The sequence below is a fragment of the Alosa pseudoharengus genome, unplaced genomic scaffold (assembly GCF_046254945.1).
Source record: "Alosa pseudoharengus isolate Yale_2024_CS ecotype anadromous, Long Island Sound unplaced genomic scaffold, YU_APseudo_1.1 YU_APseudo_1.1_scf_2, whole genome shotgun sequence".
Lineage (NCBI taxonomy): Eukaryota > Metazoa > Chordata > Actinopteri > Clupeiformes > Clupeidae > Alosa > Alosa pseudoharengus.
In genome coordinates, this window is record NW_027468663.1 from 46,253,767 (window position 1) to 46,279,630 (window position 25,864).

At 43.5% G+C, this 25,864-nt stretch overlaps 1 protein-coding gene across 1 annotated transcript in view; it reads right to left on the minus strand.

Moving 5' to 3' along the window:
- brinp2 (bone morphogenetic protein/retinoic acid inducible neural-specific 2) overlaps nucleotides 1-17,431 on the minus strand; it is a 36,674-nt gene extending 19,243 nt beyond the window's left edge. The window contains exons 1-5 of the mRNA XM_076296028.1: nucleotides 17,169-17,431; nucleotides 10,063-10,253; nucleotides 8,726-8,907; nucleotides 4,899-5,004; nucleotides 1,019-1,255 (exon numbers count right to left, since the gene is read on the minus strand). Coding sequence (XP_076152143.1) covers nucleotides 1,019-1,255; nucleotides 4,899-5,004; nucleotides 8,726-8,907; nucleotides 10,063-10,253; nucleotides 17,169-17,431 — 979 coding nt within the window. The remainder of the gene's footprint in view (nucleotides 1-1,018; nucleotides 1,256-4,898; nucleotides 5,005-8,725; nucleotides 8,908-10,062; nucleotides 10,254-17,168) is intronic.
- Between the last annotated feature and the right edge of the window lie 8,433 nt (nucleotides 17,432-25,864).

Below are 25,864 nucleotides of genomic sequence, written 5' to 3' on the forward strand. Positions count from 1 at the left end.
GCTGCTTTCATTAATGCCCCATCACAGGCCAGGGGATTCTTTTGAGACAGAGTGAGGGTTTATCTCGCCGATTGAATCGCTCTTTGGATGGGGAAGCACCGGGGCGAGGGGGAAAACATGATGTGCCAGCAATCTCAATCATTCCTCTCTCTCTCTCTCTCTCTCTCTCCCTTTCTGTCTGTCTCTCGCTCTATAAATCTCGCTGTCTGTCTTTCTTCCAAATGCCCGCGTGCACACACACACACACACACACACACACACACACACACACACACACACACACACACACACACACACACACACACACACACACACACACACACACACACACACACACACACACACACACACACACACCAATTGATGTCAACCCAAATTTATCTCAGTGAAATTCAACCGATCCCTGCATGACTAAAATAGTTCCTTTGGACCTTCAGTGAGTTGTGTTCAAGTACAGTCCAGAGTCTGTGCTGTCCAACAGAAGCGTACACCAAACCAACAACTAAAAATAGTAGTGAATTCTCTGTACTTGAGGAAATTATGTTCATACTTTCTATTACTTGTGCTACTACTACCTGTGCTGTCACATGAGAATTCCTTGGAGAATGTGAAGAAGGTAAACAACAAATAGGTAAATATAACAACCACTCCAACGGCTCCCCTGGGAGATTTAGTCTTCTTATCCTTGTGAATTGCCCAGGCTACAAAAGACACATCTCTGCATGGTGATGTATTACATATGCAACCCTTTAAACAACTTTACTCTAATTCAGCAAGAAGATATTCGCCCACTCAAAAAAAATAAGCCAATAACGCATTATCTAAGGAAGCAGATAAACTGAACCAACAGTTCTATCGCTGAGAAGGGCAAGGGGAAGCACCATACAGGCACCAGGTTTGTCAATACCTTAGAGACCTGGCCTACAAACCACTTTGAATCTCCAACAAAAGCCAAAGACAGAGCAGAACAGACGTGACTCCGTGGGAGAGGTGAAAGGTGAAAAAACCTGTGGCTTACCTGACCCCATGAACTCATTGTTGGAATTGGCCCAGGCATCCTTGCTCTTGCGGAGGCTCTCCTCCATGGCTTTGATGTCGGCGAATGGGCAGTTGCACTCGGGGTACTTGGGCGAGCAGTGGCACCAGCAGTCGTTGTTGCGGCAGAGCAGCTCGCCCTCCGAGTTGCACGCCACGTAGCTGAGGGCCGCCTCCACGAAACGGCTCCGTAAGAACTCGGGCAGCACATCCTGCAGGCCTGCACGCGCGCCGACACACACACACACACACACACACAGGGGGGAAACGGGAGGGAAGCTCATTATTACGCGTTATATAATCAAGCAGTGCAGAGACACAGATAGACCCCTCATTAGCACATTTGTCCCATGCTGAAAGGTAGTCTGCAGCTCACTTCCCTAAAGGAGCTTTTTGTTACTTTGTTCTTGTCCCCCTTTTCTGAGTGCAGATGAGGAGGTGGGAGGTGGAGTGAATGCGAGGCTCCACTGAAGGGCCTGCTAAGTGATTTCTGGTCTCGGTTTCCAGAGCTCAGACCTACAGTAAACCTTTCTGTAAGGACACTTGCCATAGCTATTAGAATATTTTATGTGCTACTCATTTTAAAATGATTATTCTGACATACAGTACATGCATACTGACATGCACAGGCGCACACACACACACACACTCACACACAAACACGAGTGTCAGAGTATATATGTATATATGTAATCTAAAAATAATTAATTATGTATGCACTTAAATCAATTTATAAGTGAGGTATTAGTGTGCTAGTGCATTAGACTGTACATGATTGATTAATTTCATACCATTGACCTATGGTATGAAATTAAGGTTAGTACAAAATGAGACAAGTTTCATGGAGTTCAGCATAATTAGTCTGATTTAAATGTTTCCATCATGATAACGCCGCCTTACAGTAAATTGTTCTCCACACGCTGTGTACTGGAGAATTCAGCCTATATACACAAGATAGATATTTCACACACACACACACACACACACACACACACACACACACACACACACACACACACACACACACACACACACACACACACACACACACACACACACACACACACACACACACACACACACACACACACACACACACACACACACAAGATAACAAAGAAGCAGGGATCCCTCTCTAACTCAATTATGCCCCTGAGTGTGCTTTAGCAAGAAGAGCGGGAGCCAGACAGCAAATGGAAACCAAAATAGGTCACGCCAAAAGAGATGGCCGCATCCACTCGGAGAGTTATATTTGGGACGGTGGACTGGCATGCGACTGGCGTAATTGGGTAATGGGATGTGTAACGAGCAACGATCTCACTAGCGAGGTTGTTTTGTCTATAAACTACTGTCGTGGAATGACACTGATCTGGACGGTGGTGAGTCATGGCCACAGCTGAGGCATGCGCTCGACTGCCCGCTCGCCCGGACATCTGGACGACACTGGAGTGGTGGGGGAGGTGGCGAGGGTGGGTGGATTCTAACATTTACACGTTGATCTGCTAAGATAGCAGGAATCAGATCAGCGATGCATGCACTCGTTATTAGGTGCTATGTGACACAATTATGTAACATTTGAATAGAGCTGCCAATGGGAGGAGGAAACAAGTAATCCATCCGTGGCTTTGGAATGGCTAAATATTCAAAAATCACACCTCCGTCCATCCTTTCAAGCGATTTTGGCAGTTTTTTCCTCCTCAAGGATTTTTGTATCAGATTTCATTTGGGGGTGTTGGGCACCTTATAATTATTTTATCTCCAAAGCTGCTACCCTCAATTCACGCGGATTTGACACATCTCAAGAGGGAATGAATCTCCTCGCCTTATTTTCAGTAATGTGAGCCTTTTATTTTTTCTCTCTCCCTGATATGAATATTTATGATGTGTTCCTTGGTATTTATACTTTGAATCATTGAAAAACAAGAGACATAATTAGACCTAGTCTTTCCTCTGCAAGCCATGGCTTCTGTCAGAGACGTTGCCAAAAATGAGGGGAGGCTCACAAAAGAGACTGACTTGGATGGCTTTCATTCCGGAGACAGCTAAATAACAGTCATTCTAGCCTGCGCTCCTCCGTCACTGCATCTACAGGGACAGAATGAGAACTACTTGTGTTTTCCTCCAAGCTTCTTCCGCCTTCACTGGTATATACTGTGAGCAAACATTTTAAAACACCCCCCCCCCTCTCTGTGTGTGTGTGTGTGTTGTGTGCATGATTGTGCCTGTGTGTGTGTGTGTGTTTGTGTGTTAATGGCTAGATTGTGGCATCAGAAAGAGCTGTGAATATGTTAATCACAGAAAGTCCTCTGAAAATCAGTAAATAAACAGACAATGCGGAGTAGCCAAAGCGGCACTCTTGCTTCCTCTCTCTCTTCCTCTCTGTTTCTTGGCATAAGCATTTTCACACACACACACTCACACACACACACACACACACACACACACACACACACACACACACACACACACACACACACACACACACACACACACACACACAGTCACCACACACACGCATGCACACACACAGTCACCACACACACACACACACACACACACACACACACACACACACACACACACACACACACACACAGGCACAATCATGCACAACTAGTCATTCAGTGAGCTCATTAAAGTAGTCACAGTAGTCTCAGGGACAGTCTCAGGCTGCTGTGGGGCGCTTCCTTCAGGAGGTGGTTGTGTTAAGTGGGCCAGGCCATTTAAATGTCAGATGTGAAGAAACAGCTGGAAAGCGGCATTGCAGAAATGTACAATTAGTAGGAGCTTGGACAGAGGGACTAAAGTCTTTTATTTTGCTGCCCCTTTTCTTTCCCTGTGTGTGTGCTCATCATGCCTCTGCTGTGTTTGAATTAAGCATAATGGAAGACACTACAGTACATCTACAGTAAAGTAAGTGGATTTGATGTTGTTGGAAAAAACAAGACAAGAGACAAGAGTGACGGATGACTCAAGATTGTAGAGGGTTATGGGTGTAATGAACCTTAGCAGTGGGTAGTAATGACCTGTAGACTCTATAGTGGTGCTTCATTGTCATACTTCTCGGAACACAATAGATCAGAATGCAATGCACTGTCACAAGTGTCAAACCAAATGTAAAATAAAACACGTAAATGTAAACATATCGCTACCTTATTTTGCATGCCATCATCTAGGAAAAATGACTATGTAACTAAAACTCTTTCTCTGTATTTTTTTTGCTTTAGTAGAGATGGATGTGATGAGATGGGAAGAATCAATAGTCCTAAAGTATGGATGATATGGACTTAACGGGTGAGCTCCACAGCACTGATCTCATGCCAGCACAAAGGCCAGGATCAGAGAGCCTGTGAACTGTGACTGACGCTGGGGCAGGAGAGCAGAGCAAGGCACCCGTGTCTGACAAATACATCCATGAAGTTCTCCTCATCAAAATGAAGGCTGCCCCAGTGTCAGTGGCACTGAGAGATGCTGCTTTTAAGCGCTGATGTTTTTGGTCTCTGGCTCTCTCTTGTCTCTCCTGCCCAGCCCTGGAAGAATTCTCCTCTGTATACAAATGAAACAATAAAGCAGTACAGCAAAAAACGCTAACACAGGTTTTCAGTTCTTCCTGATACAGTATGTGGCATGGGTTTTTTTCCCGCTTATAAAGCCATATTGCACACTGAGCCACACTCTATGGCTTTGCTATAAGGTACCCATCTCTATGGCTGTTGCAAACTCTTAAAGACTTCAGAAATGATAGTAGAGCGCCACACAGAGATGCCAGGCTTTTAGAGGGTTCTGTGATTGGGCACAAGGGGAGAAAGGAAAGATGGATGAAAATGAAAGAGGTGGTGGTCGATGGGGGAAATTGTGCTTGCCTTTCAGATGGATCTTATTTTCAGGGCTGTGCACTAAGACGGAGCTCACAGAATCCAGACTGTCGTAGTTGCTGCATCCGAGGGGCCCCGTTCTGGTCTCGGTTACCTAGGAAACAGGGAGATATTTTAATGTCTTATTAGTGGCGTCATCATGCACCTGTTTGCCCCCCCCCACCCCCGCCTCTCCACTGATAAAGGCTGGAGATTGGGTGTGTGTTGATGTCTTAAACAAACCAATAATTAAAAAACGGAAAACACCCCCACAGCAAACCGTTTAAGCAAATACATAAATGTCACCACTCACACAAGCACACTCATCTCATCTCATCAGCTCATCATCTATCAGACCTATCTCTGCATTGTCCATGGAAAAGTACTAATGGAAGTCATAAAAACTCAATATTAGGCTGGAATCATGCTGTGCCATTGATGTCATCATGAAGCCTCTTAACAAGAAGAAACCAATAGCAGTTTGTGCAGGCACTGTGAAACTGAAATAACATTCCCATGAACCCTCTAAAACTAATTATGTATTTACTATATCGTTTTATATAAGGGTATATATAGGGTTGATAGAAATGTTAAACATTCTTCTAAAATGGCAATTGATTAATTTACCATGTATACAGCATTTGTTTATCAAAGTCATTAGATGCAGAAAACATTGCACTGAAATACATAGCATGCATCCTTCTATGTGCTTTCATATGTTCTCCAAATGCTTATTGTGTGTCTTCTATGTGCTTTCATATGTTCTCCAAATGCTTATTGTGTCTTCTATGTGCTTTCATATGTTCTCCAAATGCTTATTGTGTGTCTTCTATGTGCTTTCATATGTTCTCCAAATGTTTATTGTGTCTTCTATGTGCTTTCATATGTTCTCCAAATGCTTATTGTGTGTCTTGTTTAACTGATTTTGGGTTCTCTAGTAAACTTGATGACATGAAAGTCAGAGACGTGTACAGGATTCTGTCTTTTTGATGCAAAATCAATAATATTGGCTGAGTGGTAACATTAAAGGTTGGGTGTACACAGCCACAGCCACAGTTTAAAAGGGTGCTCTTCCATCCAAAAAATACATTGCCATTTCATGAGAAGGCTTTTGTTTATGCAGTTCAAGTGTCTTTTTTTTGCTGGTTCCAAGAGCTCATTTTACTGCAATTTCCATACAAACATTCTCGTGAGAAACAGAGGCTGAAAATTTATTTGAACGCCTCAGCGAGGCCAGAGAGAGCCTTGAGGTATCCACCCAGGCGGACTCTGCAGCTCCATTCTTCCCCTCTCACGGGTGATTAGCTCGGCTGGCAGGGAATTGAGTTGCAGGTGGAATGCATATCAAGGAGCCTCATTTATCAGCGGCATAGCACTTGACTCAACCAGATGCACTTCTAGGCTAAAGACTCACAAGCATCAACTCAGGAACCCCCTCCCCCTTCCCTCGCTTATTTTGCGCTGCTTTTCGCCGGTTCAGGGAAGGACAGGGGAGGATGGCCGCGGACGCCTCATTGGTCTTGACACCTAACGTCAATCAGGCCGTCAGTCAGCGCCATTGGTGGTAATCTCTGCCTGTTTCAGCTTTAGTGAAGCCTGTGAAACTGGCAAGGTGAGAGATTCCTTGGCCCCTCTTTGCTAGTCGCTAATAGCTACTTCATGTCTGATCTCTGCTCTGTTATTGGTGTCAATTCAGGTCACACTGGCATAAAGGAGCATAAATACCATAAATGCAGACTAGTAGCATCCACCTTTCTGCACCACTAATTATTAACATCTGCCAGGCATATGAATAATATGTATGCTGTATGCTAATTCCTTCAATACCATTGAGCCATTTCATGTTGTAAGGCTAAAGTACTGGCCATCTAATAAATATCCCTTGCCCTTGTCAGGCTCAGGGTTACTGTTAATATCTTGTCATTATGACAAAGTAATATAATTACATAGGATGTCTTTAACCAGGATCATTCAACCCCATTAAACGGCACAAAGAGGCTATTCCCAAAGTTAAAGTTGACAAACACTGGACAGGGGATAGATGCATTTTCGGCTATACAGGTTTATATTCAGCTTTGATTTATGTGTGAAAACCTTCTTTGACAGAAAAGATCATCCATTTATTAATATTTAATTTCTGTGAGACTGTGCCATGGAATGATTTGATGATTACACATTTATCAGATGTACTGCTGCAACCACCTTGTAATTGCACTGTCAAAATCGAAGATAAAACTGACATGCCAGATGACATCTCTGTTCATACGAACATTGTAAATGATCACACATGTTCACTCTATGACAACTGTAAAAATGTATGACAAATTTACATAAAAAACTAGCATAAAGACTTATTCTGTCACACATGACTTAACAACAATAAACAATAAACAAGACAAATGTGCAAAACTGGCGAGGATTGCTTAGGTTCTGTTAGCATGTCCACAGAAGCAGCTAGCCTGAGAGCTCTTCCATTTCCATTTAAAAGGAAGCAATCGACTGTTTAAATGGCATTAGTGATGGGCTTCTTATAAAAGCGGCATCACCCAGGCAGCTAATTAATCAGCAGCGCTCACACTGACACACGTACCCAGATGAGACAGAGTCCACCATTGGATGCCATGGGCAGACACACCAGGCAAATCGGTCCACTTTGCGGCCAGTGAACACCTAACCCCACCTCAACCCAACCCAACTAAAACAGCCATGTGTGAAGGTCTGACTCCACACCACAGCACATGGACTAACTCTCCCCACTTCCATTATCATGCTGTGTTTCAGACTCAAGACAATCACAACAGTTTTTTTTTTTTTACTCTGACAGCGACACTTGAAATTGAACAAATCTGCCACATGGTTTGTCCACACAGTCATTTTCACTTTTCCTCAGTTTTGACAGACCTTTGAAAATGTCTCTTTTTGAAAAGTCGCACTTTGTGGGTGCTGCGTGTGGGGTAGAGGGAAGATAGAGAGATGGGGTGAGAGAGTAGGCGGATGATATGCATGGTGGGCTCCCCCGCCTGGAGGCAGAATGATTATCTCCCAGCAGAGCTTCTGCTTCATGCTCTTGTTCCAGACAAGCAAACTTTTGGACTTTTTCCTCAACTTGCAATTTTAAGCGGGCCCCTACAGATTTCCACCACAAAAATGGCATTCATGCTACTGGCTTGAGGTGGTAAGAGACACACAAGAAAAACAACAAAGAATCAATAGTTGGCCACCAAAAAACTGCCTGTAGCGATAACTACTACATGAATGCGTAAAATACAGTGTGGAGGTTTTGAGTGTTTTCTATTAAACTGACAAGAATAATAAGCATATTTTCAATAGATTTTAAAGCCACAGTCTGCCATCAAAATCAGACACAAAAAGCAATCCAGACAGACCCTCTCACCGCCTACTATTACAGCAGAGCGCCACTTGACAATATGTCCTTGTAAGGACAGTCACAGGCCTTAAAATAATAGCATCATACTGCACATGGCTTAGAGACTAGGAAATCAGAAATATTGTACTAACATGTTGAAAGTCTGTGCTTTTGTATCCGTACAATAAATGTGGGAACAGTGCCGCATTCCATATGTATAATCCGTTAGAGAAAACCTGCCCTGAAGGTAAGTTACTATGTACACACTACAACACAAAATGGCCCCCTTCCCCAGTCACACAAATGAACAGCTGTTCAAGACCCTTGCAAGACAAGTAAGGGATAATGCATTGTCCATTGATCATTATCGGACAATAAGTCCCGACGGGGAGAACAGGCCCCCAACGAAAAAAACCAAGTTACTTCATTTCTCAACTCAACTCAACAATATTGCTCCATCTTGCGTTACCTTGATGGCAGAGGTTGCGATCTGCAGGTGGTGGAGACGCCTCAGGGTGCTCTCCCTGTCGGTGAAGTAGGAGGCGGCCAACTGGTGCAGGATTTCGAGGGAGACCACTGAGCTGTTGCCATTCCCCTCTGACTTTTTGGTGAGCTTCTGCTTATCCAGGAAAATTGTGAGCGATTCCTCCCCTTTGAAAAGAAACAGGGTGTAACTTAGCTGCGTCAGGCCTCCTTGACTTGACTGCAACCTCAGTTCACATTGACTCAGTCTCTTAACTTAGATACAAAAAAATGAGAGAGAGTGAGAGAGACAGAGAGAGAGAGAGAGAGAACTCACTTCTGTCAGTTTAAAGTCAGTATAAATTTCCTCATATATTTATGTCACTACAATACTTCTAAACTTACTCAGAGACTGATCTGAACCCACAACCTTGCCCCTGCTGCTACCACGACTCACCACTGCTGCTACCATGCTTGACAAGAGAAGCTCTGTGACCTCGCCAGTGTCTTAAACAGGAACCCGAATGTCCTCTGCACGGATCTTTAACGATCAATGCGTTGTGACCTTTCCCGGGAGAGAAAGCTGTTTCCTCTGTGTGTTCAAAGTAAAAAAAAAAACAAACGGCACAGTCCAGTCTGACCAGACAAGACCCGGTGTGTGCAGGCCTAGGGAGACACTGGTCCTCCGGGCTGCCTAACACAGGCTCGCCTGCATTTCCCAGACACAGATGAGCATTGTTACTGGGCTCCATCTGATTAGTATGCAGTCATTATCCTCATCCTCGTCTCCCCAGCAGTCCTGGCCGTGTTTGAGTCGTTAATTACCAGCGCTCACTATAGGTTTGCGACTACATTCATCTCTCTTGTCACTTAGACTCTGAAGCCTCAGTGTGAATATTCACCAATTAGTGACATCATAATTAGCATGTATATCTCGGTGCCAGAGCCCTGAGTTAGTGTCTTTGTGAATGTTTAGACAATGAAAGTGGGACAGTTTGCCCAATTGATTATTTAAATGAGAAAGAGACAGGGGCAAGAAAGGGAGTGGGAGAGACCAACGGAGAGAAGAAGACAACTGAAGACAACAAGAGACATTGCATACAGTAGCAACCACATAGCACCTCATTGGCAGCTCATCATCATTTAATATCATAGACAGTTGAGATGGTATTCTTAACACTTATGCCAACAGCCAGGTTATTGCCAGGCTGAATCCTATGTGTGATGGATATTTCTCCCTAGAACTAGTATGCATTGAAAACAAACATCAACACTTCACATTTTCACCACACTCCACTCAATTTCTTTATTTCCACCAGCAGAAGTAGAACCAACAGAACTTACCACCAAGAGTAGCGGACACTAAGAAGTGGGTGCCATATTTCTTGATCAGATTCTCGTTGATCTGCTGGAGAGTCGGCCTTCGTCCCAGCAGCCGGAGGTTGCGCAGGAACTCGGGTGCCAAGGGCAGCGAGGCCTTGAAGAAGTCTCTTTTCTCCGTGGCCAAGCTGTTCACTTTCCAGTGACTGAATTCCCTACAAGAGAGGTGAGAGAAGGCCAAACTCATCTGGATGCTGGCTGTTTGGGGAATTTTTCGAGCCCACTCTTTGATTTAGAGCGGGTAGTTTGATGAATGTGTTGGTGTGTTCACAAGAGTGAGCATGTGTACAGTTTCTGTTTGTGAGTGAGTGAGTGAGTGAGTGAGTGAGTGAGTGAGTGAGAGAGAGAGAGAGAGAGAGAGAGAGAGAGAAAGAGAGAGAGAGAGAGTGTGTGTGTGTGTGTATGTTTCTGTCTGTGTATGTGCATGAGTCGTGTGTACAAGTCAGGAAGTGCACACATCAGCACATAAAGTAGTTCAGCATGTATTAATATGCATTAGAATATGCTTCTGAATATTGATGAGATTGGTTATACTCCTCTATCATAAATATGATACTCCCATGAAATACTCTCAGAATGATCACTGCTGACAGTTAAGTTAGCCAGCCCCAATTTCATAAATTAGTTTCCCCTTTGCTCCAGTAAAGTGGAAAGTGCTTATACTGTGGTTTTGTTTTTTATACTAAATGTTGTTTACTTTGTTTAATGATACCTGCCATTAGTATTTGAAATGCTGATGAAAGTCTCATTACAAGGACCTTCGCTGATTTGTATGCACACATTTATTTACCATGATTAAAGCAGGAAATCAAATGACACATGAAATTGGGACACCACAATCTCATCTCCCAAGATATGAATGGTAAAATCCTAAATGATAAAGCAGTGTCACCTTCATGTGGAAAGTGAAAATATATATGCCAGTCAATCTGGGACTTGCTCCAGGGCTTCATGACAGCTGTGTGCAATACTTTGATGATTGAAGATTTTTTTTAAATTATTGACAATGACGAGCTCAATTGGATAATGACGCACATACTTTGAACTTTTGCACTTTGTGTGTGTGTGTGTGTGTGTTTTTGTGTGTGTGAGTCATGCTAAATGTAGGGCAATTAGGACACACGCTAAACGCTAAACCACCAACACGGCAAGCTTTTCGTTAGGCATTCTGAGTAAACACGGAAGTGCATTCTCGTCGTGTCCGTGTGGGAAAGATTTTCCACCGGGCCTATAACCTTCTGCAGTGTTTTCCAAGAGTTCATTAGCGAAAGGCCCTGCTGTCCATGCATTTGCTAATGATGATAGATGGACTTAATTACAGGCCTTTAAACACAAGCTGATCACACCTGCAGCTCTGTGGGATTGTGAGGTCTTTTCATTCAATGCTCCACCACCAGTCTGCTGCACCATCACGGGGGTGAACCCCCCAAGCCTCCTCACTCCCCACATCTGGCCAACATGGATGCCTCAGCAGTTTCACGGCTCACTGACCTACTGTACAGTCAAAGCTGAATTATTGTTACTTACCCAAAGTGGGACATTTTTGTTTATTTAGTACAACATTTGTATATTTTTGTTTGTAGTTGACAAATGACTCATTGGATGTCCAATAGACCTAGCAGAGGTTTGCTTTAGTGCCTTTACTTACTTAATGGTATTACATTTTGACCCACACGCAGTCACTCCTAAACATCCATGCATGGTAATTTAATTTCTTGAGTTGTGAAATAACCATGACCTTCTGGATATAACATGAGCAGCGGCCGCCCTGAAACCCTGTTTGTTCTTCACGGCACAGTGGAGTGAAGGAAACAGGATGTAACAGCGGATTCTGAGTCACTTCATGGAACCTAGTTAGCCCTAAGTGGGTTCCACTCATGCCCAGCTTCAGCTCAATTCCTGCTTCATACAGTACAATGTATCAATGCAATATGGATGCCATATTTCTGAACAGTAACACAGGCAGCTTAAAATATATTTTTTTCTTTAATTATTTCTTTTCTTTCCGGAGCCATAAATAATGCTCGTCATAGGCAGGAATGTCACAAACTGTATTAATGTGGCTCTATAAATGTCGAAGGTGTTAAGTCATTATTTATACAGTGTTATCCCACACAAAGGAAGACTCATTTCATGCAGTTTGGTTCATGGGGGAGAAAAAAAAGTCGAAAAATAAAGCCAATTAGTGGCCATCCCCTTTCCCCAGTTGCTGTGGTGCTGGCGGTGCATTCTACCAGACTATGCTCAGCAGAATGTGGGTGCCTGGCCATATTCTCCTCTGCCTAATTTGAGACACTTAAAACATTTCATCACAAGGTGGGAGATAGAGGGTAGACTGCCTCCATGAATCTTTAAAGAAAACGTCAAGAAACACTGCAAGAGATTTTTATAAGCATTTCCTCCCTCCTCGTAATTGGAACATTTCTTCTAAATGGGATAATGTATTGTGCAGTGCACCAATGGCTCTGGGCATTTTTTTCCCTGTCAGAGTTGAATAGCAAAGACTCTGATCCTTCTCTGGAATTAGACTGAATCTTGTTAATTGCACACAAAGTCACAGTGCTGAAAGCTATAATTAGATTTTCCACCTTTGGCATCTTGGGGCTCACGACCAATGGAGAAATCAGGGGGATAAATATATGTATTTGACATAGTAGTCGAATAAACAACTGAATGTGAAAAGAGAAAAGAACTGATGGAAAAAACATAAATCCTGGATACATTATACAAACAATCAGCTGCCGGCCACCGTATGGGAATCATGCATGTGTGAAGTCACCTTAAAGCATACCAGAAAAATAATATGCAGCTTTTTCATCAGCTATCTAACATCTCTGAGTAAATTGGTTGTGCTTCTCCGAATCTGATCTCAGACAAACAAGAAAAGCCACCAGTCCAACAGAGACCTGTGGTTTAAACACTAGGGTCCAAACATTAGTTTCCATATTTATTTGGTCTTTTGTTATTGTGTATATTGTATTTATTTATTTTTGTACTTTTTTCTTATTATCTGTAACCCACAAGAAAGGACTCCTACACTTCTTCTACAATAAAGGAATATTCTGAAATATTTCTGACAATTAATGACAAAATGCATGCATCATTGTTTATATACACTACCGCAAGTTTGGGGCCACTTAGAAATTTCCATTCCACTCCATTATAGACAGAATATCAGATGAAATTACTTGCATTGTTTTTTTTTTTTTTTTATCAGGGCATCAGTTTTCAGGTTACATTATGTGCTTATATAATTGGGTTCTCCAATGTTTTCTCAGTTAGCCTTTTAAAATGATATCAGATTGGTAAACAGAATGTGCCTTTGGAACATTGGATGAATGGTTGCTGATAATGGGCAATGTAGATATTGCATTAAAGATCAGCCACAACAGTCATTTACAACATTAATGATGAAAACAAGGACATTTCTAAGTGACCCCAAACTTTTGAACGGTAGTGTACATTTGGTGGCGATGAGTGGGGAGGACAGATGCCTCTGTGGATGTAATCGTTTTGCAATAAAGGCCAAGCAACAACCGTTTTTTGGAAGTGCTTTTCCGTTGCCCGTCTGAAGTCCATCTATTCTTACTGTGTGTGTCCATTATCACGCCTTGCCGCACTCCATAGGAAATGAACTGAATCCGTGGGATGCAGTGGGCTTGCCATGATAATGGACACAAGGAATAGCTGGACTTCAGGCAAGCAACTACTTAAAACAACAAACTTTGCTGTAGATGCACATGGCACACAGTATCATTTCAAACGCTGTGATGGGTGATTGAGCTGGTACGTTGTTTGACGTGTCCGCAAAAACAATACGAGTATACTTGGGAAACACCAAGGAGCATGAGAATTATACCTTGTATGCTGCTAGGTTGAAAAGATAAAAACTATATAGCATGATATGGCAAAATCTACCAAAAAATGTTTACATGATCAATTTAGCTGGAAACTTTCAGATATGAGTTTTCAGCTTGCAGGCTGTAGGCCTGTCTTAGCCTTTTTTTGTTGATAACATCATTTTGAAAATAAGCTTACATACCTATTCCGTGACTTGTACTTTATGAAGTCATAGTATACATTTTTAAAAGGGCACAAATCAGGTAAGGTAAGTAAATAAGAAATGACAAAATCATGTTTTCAGCAAAAAAAACAAAAAACTTGATTCACGAAACACAGGAAAAATAACCACTCAGCAAAACCCAGGCCCAACTCAAGGATATCAATACAGGATGTAAAATTTGATTTCCGTCAGAACAGGCTCAAGTGAGGTTTCTGAGACATTCTACAGTGAGTGATTGAAGTGCTAAATTACATTAAGTCAACTGAACACAAAAGCACTGCTCTTCAAGGCATCCCTCACTTCCAAACAACAACAACACGCCCCTCACAAATCAAATTTCAAGGCCCCTGGACCCTGAAGTTGCCAGACATTTTCCTCATTACTCTGCAAATATGGCCCAGCATTTTCCTACATAACACAAAAACCCCATTCATCTCAACACTCTCATCTCTTCTGAGTCCCTCCATTTCTAAAGATCCCATTTACATTTACAGGCATTCAATCACAGATGGCGATGTCTGCATACATGACCGTTTTGCTGACTTATTTTCTTGGCCACACTACTGATTGCTTGTGGTACACAGCCGTTACTAGGCTACAGGACCCCGGAGGATGAGAGGGGAAGGGGGCCATAATCCGCTGGGTCTCGGTTGCTCGTCATCGTCTCCATTTCGCCGGATACCAAGGGCACGCTGAGCCGCAGGTAATGCCACACAGGGGGGGCCATCCGTCTTCCCAAAACCTCTCCAGAGAGACCTTACGTCATAAGTATTTTCCTCTCAGCTGACTGTAAACATCCCTTTTCTCTTTGGCAGCCCGGCTTGTAAAGTGTTGCAGGATGTAAATTATTAATACAGGGTACTTACTTTTCTTCATTTTTTTTTGGAGGGGACTTTTTTTGCCTCTAGCTTTTATTGTTTACCAATTAAAGGAAAAAACTAAATTTTAATTAATCTTCAGACGAGCCATGTGTGCTTCACAGGACAACAGAAAAGAACAAACAGACACACAAGCAAACAGTCGAACAGTCGCAGTGTCCTCAATATTTCTCAGTAACCATCTCTTGATGAACAAATATGCTGGCATTCAGTCATTTCATGCACCTTCCAGATGGATTAGACAGGATCGACTAAGCCTTATTTCAACTTACCAATCAAACTCTGTTTACTTGCCACTTTGGCTGGGTAAACAGACCAAATTGTCTAAACATCGTACGATTCCCATATTAAAATCCCCCACCACCAGTCCTTGTATAAGTAAGGACCATTGAATGTTATCTGGCAGGAGTCGTTTGCTTCAGCATAACCTCCTCCAGGGAGGAACTGTGACCAAGGAAACGTTGACAAGACTCCCTCAGAATGCGCCCAGCTGGTGTCCCTCCACCCCATGTGTGGCAACTCGGACACCCCACCGGGCCCAGTGCACGGAAACAGCTTCCTTTCAGAATACCCATTGGGGTGGGGGCAGGGGAGGACAGTTAACATATTAGGTCCTTCCACAGAAAACACTGCTAGCAGGAGGAAAGGGTTCCCCCTGATTTCATTCTAAAGCTGAGTTAAGGTATAGCCACAAAACATAACATAACATAACAGGCACAAAGACACCTACTTCCCACTGCTTATTTCCCCCTGTCTTTCAAATCTTCACTCATACACACACACACACAAACACACACTCACTCACACACACACACTCACACACACACACACACACACACACACACACACACACACACACACACACACACACACACACACACACACACACACACACACACACACACTCACACACACAATCAAATGCAGCCTCTCCCACACAGACACACACACACACACACACACACACACACACACACAATCAAATGCAGCCTCTCCCACACAGACACACACACACACACACACATGCCACCACCAAATCACCCGCATGCACTCACACACAGACACACACAATTGACCCTGGAAGGCAGCCTCAGAGACAGTGCTGGCGGTGCTCTCACTCGCACTCACAGTCCACCACAGTGCTGCAGGCCTTTTCTCTGTCCAGCTGCTCTGCTCATGCTGGGCTTTGGAATTGGCGTGTGCTGGGAGTTGGCCAATGGCAGCCCTTTGCGGGCAGGGGGTAGAGGAAGCGGGCAAAAAGGCCAAGCTAGACCCACACGGATAATTCAGTCCACTGCAAAACAACACGATGTCCCTGATAGCTGCCTGATAGGGCTGACATGTTCTTTGCAGCAATTAGCTATGTTCATTTTCCTGATTCCTTATTGGGACCAGAATAATATTGAGTTGTCTTTGTTAAAAAATAGCAAACAATTAGACTTTGAGTGAGGCAAATGTTATTCAAAATGATACCATTCGGGCAGTGTGACTCAGTGCTTCTAAGTAAAAAGCATCCATAACTGTGTGTGTACAGTATATGTGTGTGTGTGTGTGTGTGTGTGTGTGTGTGTCACTCACTGTCTTAGTCATCTCACACTCTGTCACCAAACATGAGTGGGATGCACTGCTGATTTCTGCCCCACTTACATCATGAAAGCAGCATCCACCCTCCCTTAGCATCGCTGCATCAATGTGCACAATATCCATAAGATAATGTTGTTACAGCAATCTGGCAAGGCTGTTAGAGAACTGACATTAAATCACATCAACTTGGGAACAGAGTTTTAATCCTGTTGTGCCTTCCCCCCTCCATACTGGCTGTTAATCATTGCTGGGAGACTGGGAGCTATCTCCTAAGATGGCAGGGAACAGAGCTCAGCTCAATCCTGTAATTTCCCCAGTATTTACTATTCCTCAAATGTGTGCAAATGATGACAATCCATCAGGCCTACTCTTATCCTGCTGTTGTTAGTCTGTTTGCCAGGTACTTAACACAACACAGAGAGAGATAGAGACAGAAAGAAAGAGTGAGAGACAGAGGGAGAGAGAGAGAGAGAGAGAGAGAGAGAGAGAGAGAGAGAGAGAGAGAGAGAGAGATGGCGAGAGAGAGAACGAGCAAGAGATCCTACCTATAGATTTTGTAGCGGGTGGTGAAGCCTTGCTGGAAGCGCTCCTTGAACTCAGTGTACTCGGGGCAGCGGTGAAAGGGCCCTTTGTCGGAGAGCAGCCAGTCCAGCTGGCCGCTGGAGCGGCCGGACACGGAGGAGAAGGGCGAGGGGTTGGGCTCAGCCAGGGCCAGCACCCAGCTGAGGGGGCCCAGGGATGCCCACTGCCATAAGAGCATCAAGAAGAACCATCTAACGACCGCAGCTCTCTGCCAACGCAACGACATCCTGCCCCTGGGCACCCGGGACCAGCATTCTTCTGCCACTCCCCTCTGACCTGGGACAGGAAGCAGGAAGAGAAGCAGAGAGACACAGGGTTGTGAGGGACAGGCTGGAATCCCACTGAAGGAGGCTGGTAAGCTGCTGCACATTTCAAGTTATTATGGATACACTGTAAGCATACATACACATATACACACCAAAGTTAAACAACAAAGTGACGACAAACAAATGTTGATGAGAGCAGACACCAGATCACATTTTTTACTCCTATTCCAGAGGACTAGAGGTGCATGATGAGTTATCTTGCTTGAAATGGGAATTATAAGTGAGTTAATCATGCAATGCTTGTCCATTTGGTTTAGACAATCTGAGCCTACACCCAGGAGGTCTGATCTGTGGTGAGGGCTACCATTCTGATTCCTCTAAACAGTTTGTGAAGCAAGACACATATAAAATTATTTAATCCACAGTCGGGGGGATAAGACAAAGAATAAATCATCAAAAAGCCGGGTTCTTGGGGGACCTCATATTAATGAGTTGTATGAGAGTATCAGCAATGCACAATCAAACCCAGAATACTGATGCATGTACAAGGGACATTTTATACAAAATAGCTGGGACCATCAATATTCCCAGACATTGTTTCTAATCTTCTCCAAATTCACAATAAGAATTGATTTCACAGGGGGCAGATGCATGTTGGAGTACTAAATGATGCATGCAGCCATCTAGCTGTTGTTCACGTTTTGCATAGCAATAGACTAAAATATTAAGACTATTTGCAAAGCCTTAAACCATAGTGAAATGAGAAAGTAATTAAATATAATGAGTGAGGTTTAGACTGAGGTCTTCCAGCATCTCTTTCAGACTGACACAATGCAAGACTTATGCCCCTAAAAATAACATGTGTAGGCTGTAGTTTTACCCTGCTGATGATCTGTTGTTTCAATGGTAGCCTAATGCTGCTTAGAATGTGAGGAACTGCAGGTTCAGACATTGTCTCTTAGAAAACAGATTTTTAAGACTCTCTGGTCCACTCTCTCACTTCTGATACATTATTCATTCCCTCATCTTGCTAATACTGGGTGCCAGTCCAACCCTGTGTCTGTCATGATCCTATAGATCAGTCATGCTCCCTCTCAGTCTGCTGTCTCTTTCCCCTAAAACAAAATTCTACATCTACATTTGTTTTCAAAACAGAAAGAGAGAGAGAGTAAAGAGTAAAGGAGCGGAATGTAAAATTAGTTTCAGAATACCAATGCAGAAGGCCCAGCCAACTTTTTCAAATTTTTAATGTCACCATCCAGAACTAGTGGCTAATGGTAAGTTGAAGGTTGCAATGTTTTGTGAACTGCAGAGTAATGAACCACATTAATGTGCTGACAACATTCATCACCACTCGCGCCACTGGTGGAGTCCTGAAACGCGTTCCCAGGGAGGATGAAACATCATGCTATTTGTCACACCACAGCGGAGTAAAGGGCAACGGGGTGTTTTCCTAAGAAACAGCCTTTAGCTATTACAGGACAACAAGTGCAAATGAAAGTCTCCACTCCCACTGTGACAAATGGGACGTGCGGTCTATAGCAGAGGGCAAGGTATAATATGCAATAACATATTGGCTACTCCGCTCTGTTATACGATTTCAGCCTCTAGGTCACAAGTCCACTGGGCCTGGCCCTAACCTTCTCTTCTCCCCAACGTTGACATACTCAGCTTCACCTGCCTTTTTCTCTTGAGGAGGAATTCATGCATACACCCACTCGTTGGAGGCGTTGGAGTTACGACTTCAGTTGAGATCATGACCCCTCCACATGACCCCTCTGTGGAACTCTCCTCCACAAAGCCGCACTCATCCATCTCAGCTCCCGGCAACAATAGCAAGTCCACCATGCTAAGCAGGAGATGAAAGATATTAATGCTAATACTACCACGTCAATGCTGGAACAAATGAATATCGGGTGACCTTCAAGAGTTACATAGCAAGTACCAATTCAAGGCTGCTTACCATATTTGACATTGCCCACTGCTAAATGAGCGAGGAGCAGAGAAGAAAAATGAAATAGCTCAGCTTATAACCCCCCCCCCCCCTCTTTACCCACCTTGCACAAAATTTGCCTTTCAAATGAACCTAAGTTCTCAAGTGTGACACCCTGCGTTGAGACATCCCCACTCTTCCTTATTGCATCTCCATCTCTCCTGAGGTTAGACCTAATTATAAAATGCATTGGAAAATGCCAGCGAGACAATGGCAGAAATGCTGAATTTTAGCCTTGACATTTAATGTTCATCTTGCATTATTCAGATGCCTTTATATTTACTCTCCTCACATAGGAGAGAAGCTGGGAGAAAAAGGAGATTCTTCCGGAATGCAGTCTGGAATAACTGAATGACAAAAGAGAAAGTTGTGTGTCCTCATTCCTTACGCTGCTTGTGCGTTCTATGCAAAACAAACAGAGAGGGGAAAAGTTTTGAAGAGTCACTTGATTATCTCCAGATGGGATGTCATGTCACAGCTGCTAAATCTCAGCCACTGGCAACTCAGTAATGCTACGTAGGTTGGCAAATATGTCTAAATGATCACGTCCTCGTCAGCTGGTCTGCTGCACACTGGAGCACAAAGATGGACGCTGTGAAGTCCCCTCAGAATTAGGAGAGAGTAACTGATCTTTAAACAGGTGCGCTGCTCCTAAAGTTGGTGGTTTGTATTGCCGTTTGTCCTCTGTGGGTTGAAGCAGGTGTGCCATCTGGCACGGCATCCATTTGGCAGGCAAAGGGAAGCATTAGTGCCTCCTAATACACCATGTGGAGTCTGGAGCTGACTGGCTGTATACAAGCCATTTGTCTCTCATGTGAGGGACAATATTTTATTCTTCATGTTCCACAAAAGTATGGACATAAGCATATTTACAGTAAGCCACACCCCTAGTCTTTAGAAGTCAAGCAACAAGATAGAGGGAGTATGAAAAATGATTTCTGATGTTCTATTAATACAAGAACTGGTTACAACTACCCTTGTCATGGCAACCAACTAAACATGACAACCGATCAAAGCATTCATTTGAAGCTTTTTTTTTTTATCGTGAACAAACAACAAAGAACAACAAAGAGATGTGGTGAACTTCAGCAGGACTTGCAGCACCTCATAGCAGGCTGAATTATGTAGGCAATTCATTCACAAAAAGCAGTCACCTTTATCAGTGGTTTAGAGGCTATTTAACTAGACAACCCTTTTCTTTCGTTGGAGAAAGTACCCTCAGCACTGAACATTTATTCTAGTTCCTATTTCAAGGTAGGTGCTTAGGATGAAAGGAAGCAGAGTTGTGTTCATGATGCACACTCATCCACATTCATCCACAATACACAATACAGTGAAATTAATTTAATCCACTGTACTGGGCTGCCTTATGGGTATCACCCTTTGACCGTACATATACGGAACCCTTTTCAACGAAGACCAGGTGGTGTTCCCTTGAGCACAGCATGCGCCTCCGGGGTATAAATTCCCTGCATGTGTGTACTTCGTTCTCTTTTAGCATCTACCGACTATGTTGAACCTCTACTCAACTCTACCACCGCTTAAGATTTTAAGAGCTCATGTGCATGCAGGTTCTTGGGTACTGTGTTTTTTAAGACGAAAAGCTACCAACATTTATATATTTTTTAATTATCTGGACTCAGTACTCACAGTAATCAGTAATTGTCTCTGCATTTTTTCAGACACTATGGAAGCCTGTGCTGTGGCTATCATGGAAGCCGTGACAAAACAATGTCTATGCAGGAATTTCATCCCACTGGCAGACCACCATGCTCTCTGTGTCATGTACTCATGAATTTGCTCATGCACAAGCAACCCACTTGCCTGGCGAGTGCCCTCGCTGCACAGTCATGAGATCAATTACACTAAGTTTTCATGTCGGTTTAGTCGGCGGATGACAATCCAGCCTTATGCCCTGTGCACAACCAGTGGTAATGGTGCCTCACTGTTTACCTCCTTGCGTGGTAAAGAAGACCCACCCTGGCCTGTTGTGTATGCCCCCAGTGGCTGCTTTTTTTTATCCCCTCCGACAGCCCCATGGTGAGGTAAACCTACGCTCCCCTCCAAGTTGTGCAGATACACCTCTAATTTGGGAGATAAAGCCTACGCCTGAGTGGGCCAGTTGAAGACTGTAGCCCTGCTCAAAGTTTACCAGGCAGACCTGCCACAATGATTGGGCTCTAAGGTCAAAGAAGATAACATCACAGAGCTGAGAAAAGCAACTGATTGGTCCGTGTGTCTGACAAAATACATTGCTCAAGCACAAGGTAAAGCCCTGGGGTTTTTAATGATGCTGGAGCGCCATCTTGGGCAATGTCAGCAGTGTGGGCAGTGTCAACCTCACTCAACTCCCTGATCGAGAGAAAGTCTCCTTAGACACCACCCCTCCGACTGCCACAGGTTTGTTTGGAGCTGTGGTGGGAGCAATGGGAAAGAGGCTCAAAGTGGCTCAAAATTATGGGCACAAAGCGGCTCAAAATGAAGGCACAACCTTACAAAATCTTTTGCATCATCGCCTAAACCAGTTTCGTGCCAGCATATCACAAATTCCACAGGCCCCTCAGACACAACTACGGCATCGTTCCCCCTCAGACACAACTACACCATCGTTCCCCTTCAGTGCACTCTTGCCCTCCAATGCAAGCAATCACACCCCAGCCCCCTCTCCCCTTAACGCACGTTGCGGTCACATTCGATTGGACATCATCGAGTGCGAAGCAGTGAACAGAACCTTTGACTAAAGCAGCCACCCGGAACACACCCACACAAGCACCTCTACATCAGCTGCTACATGCCACACATTTTCCCTCAAGAAGCTTTATCTATCACTCGCATGACACAAATAGCAATTAGACCTCTTTGCCTATAAGTTTAAATCTACTGGTAGAAGTCACACTCAACACTGCGGTCCAAATGCCCTCACCTCTCAAGCACATCAGGGTATAGGCTACCCTCGGTCAGGGCTACAATCCAATGTCAGCTGTCCACGAATCTGTAATGACCACAATGAACCTTTATCTCTCACAAGAGCTTGGAATGTTTAAAAAAACTTAAACATAAGCATGGACACGCATGTCCCCATCTGCCCGCCCGTATCTGCCCCGAAGGTTATGTGGTGCCAAATGTCGCATCACACACATGCCATCACAATAAGCCTCGAAACTGAAAGCACACTGGCACCAACTGGTCCCAGTCAACCCACGACCCACATTATGTCAATTATTATGAGGCCACGTCTCTTGTTAGAGCTTGGTATCCATATCAACTCAATGGCCCTTCTGCTCAGGTGCACCTGGCCGAACATCTGGAAGCTTGATGCACATGCCCAGCGACTCCCTGGGTCCTGAATCTTGATGACCATAATAACAGATTATGTGTTACAGTTTACTTTCCCAGCCTCGATTCAACATTGTCCTATGCACTGTAGTACCAGCAGATTGAGTGGAAATATTAAGATAAACGAAAAAAAAGCAATCCCCCATGGACAGCCTGTAGTGCTTTTACTGCCTGTATTTCACTGGACCAAAGAAGGACAGGGACATGAGATCTATTTTCGATTTACATTGCTTGAACGGACATCTGAACAGAAGTTGCACACAGATAAAAATAACACCACAACAATTGGCGTTCCCAGTTTGTGCATGGTCAACAGTCTTAGTTTAAGAGTGCACATCTATGTATTTTAACATATTCCATACTCCATTTAGGTACTGGATAAACAAGTGTGTTCAGGAAAACGTCTGCATTTCAGACTTTTTCCATCCCTGTGAGAGTTTAACAGGTATAATTCAAAAACCCCATGTTATTTTCCCATAGGAAAAATTGCCCGATACCCGATCTCAAAGATGGCAGCTTTTTTGTAGGTGAACTTCCGAGGTCTATAACGGTCGTGCTATTGAGAGAGCTAGCATCCTGGGCTTTTAGTACAATTGCTAGCATGCTCGACTTCCGATCCGAGGTGTTGTTGTTTGCGGGTTCAAGTCCAGTCGAGTGCAAGGCTGAGCTGCGTGGTCAACACAACGCAGGTTACATTCGTGCCATGGACCGGAGAGACAGTAGCCTACTACAATGTTAAGTAAGGGATAATGTATAGAACGATTATTACACAACATCTTGCCAAAAAGAAAAACTAAACTCCACATGATATGAATGACTCTTTACATTTATTTGTTACTTTTTCATTGTGGCTTTTGCTGAGAAACAAATAGTTAACAACACACGCTGAACTTGAATCAAACATTCTTTAAAACACAGCTGATCAACCGTCTGCTTTCATTTTTGAATGAAGTTCCATTGCAAGAAGTGACCAGACTACCTGCTGAAGTTCAGTAGGCTTACATAAGTTCATAAAAGCCCATGTCAGACAAGTAGTAGCTTATAGCTCTGAGGTCTCAGCACAACAATATTGCCATTCTCATTCTTGTTTCATACTGCCATATTAGTACAGTAAACATTGATTTAGTATTATCTGTAGTTTAAAGTGTGTCTTCTTGTCATCAGAAATTTTGTAGACTGCCAATGTCTGTCGTAGCCATAGCAGTCTCACAACTAAATATTTAGGGATTACCTGCCTGGTTATTGGACTAGCTCCTCTCTTTTGCGACAACATCTACAGTACATAACCCATCTTATTCTCAAGATGAGGACAAGTATCAGCTGCGCTTTCCACTATCACATGAAGATGTCCATTAAATAGGAGGCGTTGTGGGGAGATGCTGCACCTAGCCTACAGCTGTGGGCTCTCACAGTGCCTGATTGTGTGTGTGGGTGAGCAGGTGTGCTCTCTGCACCACCCCAAGGCTGCATGTCTCTCTGAACTCAGGCTTTTCCACACTGGGTTCCTGCAACTCAGCACCCCACCAGCTGTCTTTGCTACAAGCTCTGGATTGCTGCTGTGTAAGGACTAGATTTCGTTAATATATAACAATGGCAGAAAGAGTTTTGTTGTCAAGAAAAAGTCTTCATCGTTATTTTTTTCAGTCAGCAGTTTGTTTGAAGGTGACTTAATTAAAGCATAGGAGCCTTCATCAGGCCTAGCTCAGACTCAGAACCCTATCTGGCCTTGTCCTGTGCTATCGCTGATGATAGCAGACAGAGAGATCTCTAATGCATGCAGCAGACTAATATCCTCTGAATGTATAGCCTACTATACCTTGTGTCTCATCCTCACCCCTACCCTCCACTCCTTCCATAATCCCATTCACTGACAATAACCACCAAGAGAGCGAGAGAGAGAGAGGATAGCTTGAGGGTGTAAATCTTATTTAATGGAGACATAAGGGAATGAGGTCATGGGATGAAAATGAATATACTGCATCACGCAACTCTTGCATCATTGCCATTTTGATGAAGCACATGTGTGCAGGATTAAAAATGTCAAGGTTTTTGTCTATTGAATCGAGCAAAATGGAGCACAGTAGGGGGGTTTAAAATAAACTATTAATAAGGTTAGTCATCCTGCCTCAGCCTAATCCTGAACGGTGATGTGGAATATGGTGATTAGTGATTTCAGACACACATTCTTATTTGCCTGTCATTTGCCAAGTATTTGGCAAGTAACCATATAAAGCAAGGATACAAGGATTAAATCGGAATTAAGTCAAAGTCCAGAGTCTCTGGTTAAATGCATGACAAGGGAATTGACTAAGATGATTAGTAATGGAAAAGATTACAGTTTGCTTTGAGCACGGACATCTGATTCTTGTCTGTGGACATGCAAAAGAATTGTGTGTAGATGATGGTTGTGTTATGTGTATGAAAAAGTGAGATGACCTTGCCTATGTCCCCAGCTTAATAAGCATGGCAGCTTAAATCAGCAATATGTAGTCCAGCTGATCTCCAGAGACATTAGCTGAGAAATGGCCAGAAGACGTGCTCAAGTAAAAATGTACTCTGCAGTAGGGATTAAACTAGATAACACAGAACCATAAACCATACAAGTACAGACAATTACCCCTCATCACTATATACATTGTCTCTTTGACATGTACTTGATAATACGGTTGCAACATTATAGGCTAGAGGGAACAGAGTGTAACGCAGCTGTTTCATCACACATAGAAAAACAACATCAACCAGAAAACTACATCATCCAAGGATCAATAATCTGTTATTGCTTGGCTGTCCAGCTGTTCTATCTCTAAAAACACACATTGCTGGTTTCCACAGGGTGCAATCACTTCACTTTGAAAAACTCACACCCCAGATAATTACTCAGGCTGCTTATTAGATTAATGCTACACCGTAAAAGCCCATCTGCATATTCCAGTGGCTCTTTATGAGCTGGGCATCTCATCTCCAGCAATGTCCTGGAGGACTTTTTGGAAGCCTTCGCAGAGTTCAAGGAGGTTGCTGTCAGGGTCTATGCAAACTCAACTGATAATTTGGAGAAAAGTGCATG